This window comes from Plecotus auritus, assembly GCF_963455305.1.
Source record: "Plecotus auritus genome assembly, chromosome: 12".
Classification (NCBI taxonomy): Eukaryota; Metazoa; Chordata; class Mammalia; order Chiroptera; family Vespertilionidae; genus Plecotus; species Plecotus auritus.
This window is the reverse complement of record NC_137778.1, coordinates 10793484-10799483: the sequence shown is the minus strand read 5'-3', so window position 1 is coordinate 10799483 and position 6000 is coordinate 10793484. Positions and strand designations below refer to the sequence as shown.

At 34.9% G+C, this 6000-nt stretch overlaps 1 protein-coding gene across 1 annotated transcript in view; it reads right to left on the bottom strand.

The window, feature by feature from the left end:
* Window positions 1-449: 449 nt before the first annotated feature.
* LOC308237245 (complement receptor type 2-like) overlaps window positions 450-6000 on the bottom strand; it is a gene marked incomplete at both ends in the record, with an annotated part of 28949 nt that continues 23398 nt past the window's right edge. The window contains 3 exons of the mRNA XM_080647799.1: window positions 450-543; window positions 3916-3991; window positions 5665-5853. Of these exons, the coding sequence (XP_080503925.1) occupies window positions 450-543; window positions 3916-3991; window positions 5665-5853 (359 nt within the window). The remainder of the gene's footprint in view (window positions 544-3915; window positions 3992-5664; window positions 5854-6000) is intronic.

Here is a 6000-nt window from a genome sequence, read left to right as displayed (position 1 = left end):
AGTGAGCCACACTGGCCACTGCATGCACACAACACCTTATGACCTTTGCACTTACTGTCCTTTCTTCCTGCAGTGTGCTTCCCCCACATGGCTGGCTCCTTACTTCACTCCAATCTTTGCTCAAATGCCATTTTCTTAGTGAAATCTTCCCTTCCGACTACCCTGTCCTCTCTATCCCCTTTTCCTGCTTTATTTGTGTTCAAATACTTCTTATTTATAGTATTCTTAATCACTTTGCTATTTAAGTATTTGTTGACTAGATGAATAAAAAATAACAGGAATATTAATTGGCAACATGATCTAATTATGTTAATTTCTATGCAAGATTTAAAAACTGCAATAGAATAAGTACTTAGCACTGTGCTTATTGATAAGTAGAATTTGAATAACATTTTGACGTAGAAATTAATAAACATTTTAATTTAATTAAATACCTGCTTATTTTCTGGTTAGCTTGCTGGGTTGTATGGATCAATAGAATATACTTCTCGTGTTTCTAAGTGAAGATCTCCTTCTGTAGGGCTTTTATTTGTATAATAATTGCTAAATGAAAGGAGGAAGAAAAAAGTAAAGTCTTTACTCATTGGCCATGATTACTATAAAGATGTAACAGTTGTTTTCTTTCCATAATTCACAACACATAATAAGTACTTTTCATGGATGATACTATTTTTTAAAATATATTTTTATTGATTTCAGAGAGGAAGGGAGAAGGAGAGAGAGATAGAAACATCAGTGATGAGAGGAAATCATTGATTGGCTGCCTCCTGCATGCCCCCTACTGGGGACCGAGCCCGCAACCCGGGCATGTGCCCTTGACTGGAATCGAACCCAGGACCCTTGAGTCCACAAGCCGACGCTCTATCCACTAAGCCAAACCAGCTAGGGCATGGATGATACTATTTTATTGTCCTAAGCAATCTATGAAATAATCACTATAATCCTCAATTTTGGAAAGCCCATAAAAATAAATGACTTGCTAGGTTGCCAAGTGCCCTGGTCAAAAGTTGACGTTACACAGCTTTACTTTAGATCCAGGACTCTCAGTGACTAATAACTATGACCCCCCATTTGAAAAAAAAAAAATCAAAGCTATTTTTTTTTAGGACATCATCATAGATTTGCCTTTTGGGGACATAATCTTCAAATCTAACTTAAAAGGAAAATTTTATATTTGATGTTTAATACATAGTCATATACCATTGAAAGCTATAAATGATTTTAAGTGAGTATTTTTATTTTTCCTCTTTGAAAGCACATATATTTTGCTGTGCTTCTAAAACCACTTTGCTGAAATTAGGAAAGGACAAGAAAATGTCATTATTCTACCATGTAGAACTCTGAAATAAAGTATTACAAAACTGCTGGGAAAGAAAGATTACTTCTAGGGTTATTTACAGCATGCCCCTAACTACGGTATTTAAGCGGTCAGATTATAGGAAGATACATTAAGAATGTCATGAAGTGGTAATTTTAGGTCAATTTAACATTTAGATTTTATAAAAATATCTTAGATGCCTAAAAAAGAATAGAATAGTTTCTCCTTCAAATGTTTAGATGGCGTTTATAAATATTTAATTTTGTTACAAGATATCCATTTTAAAGTGATTACTCATCACATTTGCAAAAAGTACTTAAGGCAGATGAAATGTCTGTATATCAACTATAAAAAAATTGAATTTGATTAGAAAATGAAAATAAAACAAGAAGGTGATGCTTAGGAATTTGGTTTAATATAAACATTTGGTTCATATCAATTGAGGCACTTAAATAATAGTATGTAATGTAATCATGTTAATAAACTTCATAATAATCTATAATAATAAAAGCAAAATATGCTAATTAGACCAGACGTCCTTCCGGATGTCCTTCCTTCCAGACAAAGCCACAGTGGACAGGGGCCTTGGCAGAGGCCCCTGGCTGCAGCGGCGGTGGGTGGGGGCCGGGGCCAAGACCCTTACATGAATTTTGTGCATTGGGCTTCTAGTCATGAACATAATTATTTCAGGTTGTAGCATTCCCAAAGGTTGCATATTCTTCTACACATGCTATGTCCTGATAGCAAATTTAGGAAGGGGCATGAAGGAAAGAGATAGAGACCACAGTCTCTACTTATTTAAATTTGTTATTATTCTTGGCTAAAATTATCTTCTAACTTCCTGTGAGGAAAGCCATGCAAATGACATCCATATATATATATATATATATATATATTTGAGACCTTTTTCTTCCTTGAATTCTGTGAAATAATTGTCTCCTGGCTTTCCTCCTACTTCTGACTGTTTCTTCCCCTCCTGTCTTTTAAGCATTACTGTCCTTCTGGAATTGGTTTTCAGCCCTATTTTTACCTTTTAAGTTTATTTTGGTGCCAAGGCTTCCATTGTGATTTAAACGTCACCTATCTGAGTTCAGGCCCCTCTCTTGAGTCCTACATCACAAGGGCCACAAACGGGCAAGGTCAGCACTGAACTCATCATCTTCCCCCACAAACCTGCCCTTTTCCTCTTTTGGTGAAACACTGGGACCATCAAATGACCGCCACTTGGCTCATTCTCTGTGCCCCCCTGTCCCTCCTTTCAACGGGACACTCAGTCCTGGAATCCTAGGTTCTCCTCAGTGAAGATACATCCTGCATCTGTTCCATCTCTGGATCCCTGCCACTGCTGCTTCGGCTGATGGCCCAACCCTGCCCCTTCTTTTAAAAATGCGAATCTGAACACACTTTTCTCTTGCTTCAGTTCCTATAGGATAATCCCTAACTCCTCTTTATGGCCTGAAGGCTTTTGATGATCTAGCTCCTGACCACCTTCTTAGATTCCTCAAATGTCTGTTAAGTGGAACATTAGTTCCAAGAGTTGTTAAACGCATTATGTGAGAGAGAAAGAGAAAAAAGAGTTGTGTAGTCCAATTAGTTTAGGAAACACTGGTTTAAAAAACATGAAACTGGCTTCTTGATTACAGGACTTTTCAGAAAAGATGCCAATTTCTCACAAATTAATCTATAGACTTAAATGCGATCACAACGTGTCTGTTTTTAGAAAATGACAAATGATCTAAAATCACCTGAAAGAACAAACAAAAGAGAATAGAGGGAAAAAATCCTTAAAAAAAAAGTTATAGCGAGGGGATTCCTGCCCTACCAAATATTATAAGAGTAGAACGCCATACTTATTAAATACAAAGTGATTTTGATAAAATAGATCAATGAAGCAGAAAAAGGAGTCCAGAAACACAAAATATGCAAATATATTAATAATTTGATATTTGATCAAGTTAAGACAAACTTTCTGGAAAGTCATTTGGCCATATTTATTATGCATCTTAAAACATCATACACTTATCCCTAGAAATTCTAGAAACCTATGCTCTGGAAATAAATACATGTATGTGAAAAGGTTTACTAAAGGTGTTCATCATATCTTTATTATCAAGATAAATGTGGAATCAACCTAAAATTACCACAATACAGAAATACATGAAACAGAACAATAATCTATTATATAATTAAAAAGAAAGCATGATTTCAAGACACAAAAATATGTACATACACCAAATGAAAAAAAAATTAAGGCAGGAGATTACAATGTCAAAATTTCAATTTGAAAAGAAAAAAAAAATGTAAGAAAAAGATCAGATAAAACATACCAAAATACCTGCATTTGTTTCCACTAGGATTTTTGTCTTTCTGTTTTCTAGAACTTTTATAATGAGTCATCTGAATACATATCATTGAAATACGCGCCTAATATCACTTAAGATCTGCCAGATAGGGTTTCCTGTATGTTGCATAAAATGCCATATTCCAGTTCTCACATTGCTATACTCCTCCTTCCGGTAACTTGTGCTTCCATGTTTCATTTCAGGCAAGAAGCTGAAACCTTTAGTGAATTTTGGTCCAGCATGCATTGAACTTACCGTTTTCTGTGTTTTGGGAGCAGATATAAGGTGACAGCAGTCAAGAAGAGAAGAAATAGCAAACCTACAGAAAGTCCTAGAAAATAAAACAGCAAGCATCAAATGCCAGGAAAATGTGACCTATATGGTTTTGAAGTGATTGTGGGGCCTATTCCTAGTGGAGGGGAATATGGAATGTTACTTTTATACTCATCCTTTCTGAGCCATGTAAATATTGAATTCCTAAATAATGATACTAGGGGTTAAGGTTTTTCTGATTCAACCTAGTCCACATTTAATCTAAAGCACCAAGCATTTGACCACATGGTTCCAGTCAAGCTCTGTGGGGCCTTTCTGTTCCTTTCAGTTTTATTAGTAATATTCTGTCACCGGGGTAAAATTAGGAGCTCAGAAGACCAGGATCCCCCAGTTTTGTATAACATCTGACTGTCAGTTGTGAAATAGTTTTTCTACTGCAGAATAAGCCAGCCTATTTGATAGTCTTTAGCATGATTTGGTATTAAGAGTTAATGTAAACTAAACTTTCAACTTAAAAACTGAGAATAGCTGGCTGTTCTACTAATTTATTCAACTCTATCCAAAAGTGACAGCTTGTAATGTGAAGGGCATATTAAAAATTCCATAAACACCAAAAAAGATAAATTTCTTATGAGTTGAAAAAAAATTAGTAATACTCAGGCAGGATACAAGACCTCAAATTTTATATAATTTTTTATAAAATATCACTTGTTCAAATTCATGAAAACTAACAGAGATACTACCCTCTGAAGTAGTTAGGTGTAAAGGGTCTGATGTCTCAAATTGTTTTGCAACGATAATAATAATGTGTTGGATATATGTAGGTAGAGAGATATAAATGGATTAAAGCAAATGTAGCAAAATATAAACAATTGGTAAATATAGTTAAATTATATATCGGAGCTTTTATTACAATATTTTTGTAACTTTTCTTTAAGTTTGAAATTATTTCAAGATATAAAGTTAAAAATAAAATAATGACCTAAAATTGTTCAAAATTTTTTAAAGTTTATTAAAAATGATCATTAGAACATTTTTTAAGTAATTAAGAGAACTTACCACCAACAAGAGGAGTGAGTGAGCCTACGGAGAATCCAAAATCATGAACATGTTAGTCTAGTTGCATGATTCAATGAAGTCCAAAGACCCATGGCAATGTCTGAAGTTAGCATTCTCTCTAAGTTATCACTCCTATCTCTTGAATTCTACTTAAAAAATTAATTGGAATCTTAAGTCTACCCAGTCTTCCTTCATTTTTTATATAACAATTCATTGGACTTTAAAAATATTTTCACTTTAATTAAGTGGGAGTAGTTCACCAAATAAAAAAACAATATACTCAGTATAACCAGGGATTTCTTGGGTTAGAATGCAAATATTAAGTGTTATAACTGGTTTGTTAACATATTTTTTGAGGCCCCTGTCAAATCGTTAAGCACTGATAAATCAAGATATAGCAATAAGGAAAGTCGCAGCAGCAACTTCTTACAAAATGCAATGTTAGTTTTGCACCTTTTAAGTTAGTGTTCCTCTACTTTCTTTCTTTACTTCCCTCATCCTCAGAAAAAGTTTTGCTTCTTCTAGATTAGACAACCAACTTCAAATCTATCTATCGTATCACTGGTTACAGGCCTATGTCAATTTAAAATCCAGGAGTCCTTAACATTGAGGAATACCCCTTACTGTCTTCTCTCCAGTGAGACAAGTACCAGCAAAGTCCCTTGTACTTACCTTGTGATTTGCAAACAGCCAGGGGAGGGTTCCATCCATGATCCTCCAGGCACTGGCTCTGGGGACTGCCTTCCAGGGTATATCCCTCTTCACACTCCAAATTAACAACTGCTCCATGCTGATACTTTTTCCCAGACACCAGCCCCTTCTGGATTCCATTCATATACTCTGGGGAGCTACAGTTTACCTCTGAAATGAAAGGAATCTAATTTACCAATGAAGTCAATACTGCTCTTAATGGAAAGTTTTATGAAACCATTAACTTAGTTCATTCTCAGTAAATACAGCCCCCTTGAAATAACAAAATGATAACCTCGGTAGAGTCTTTTAGTGTCA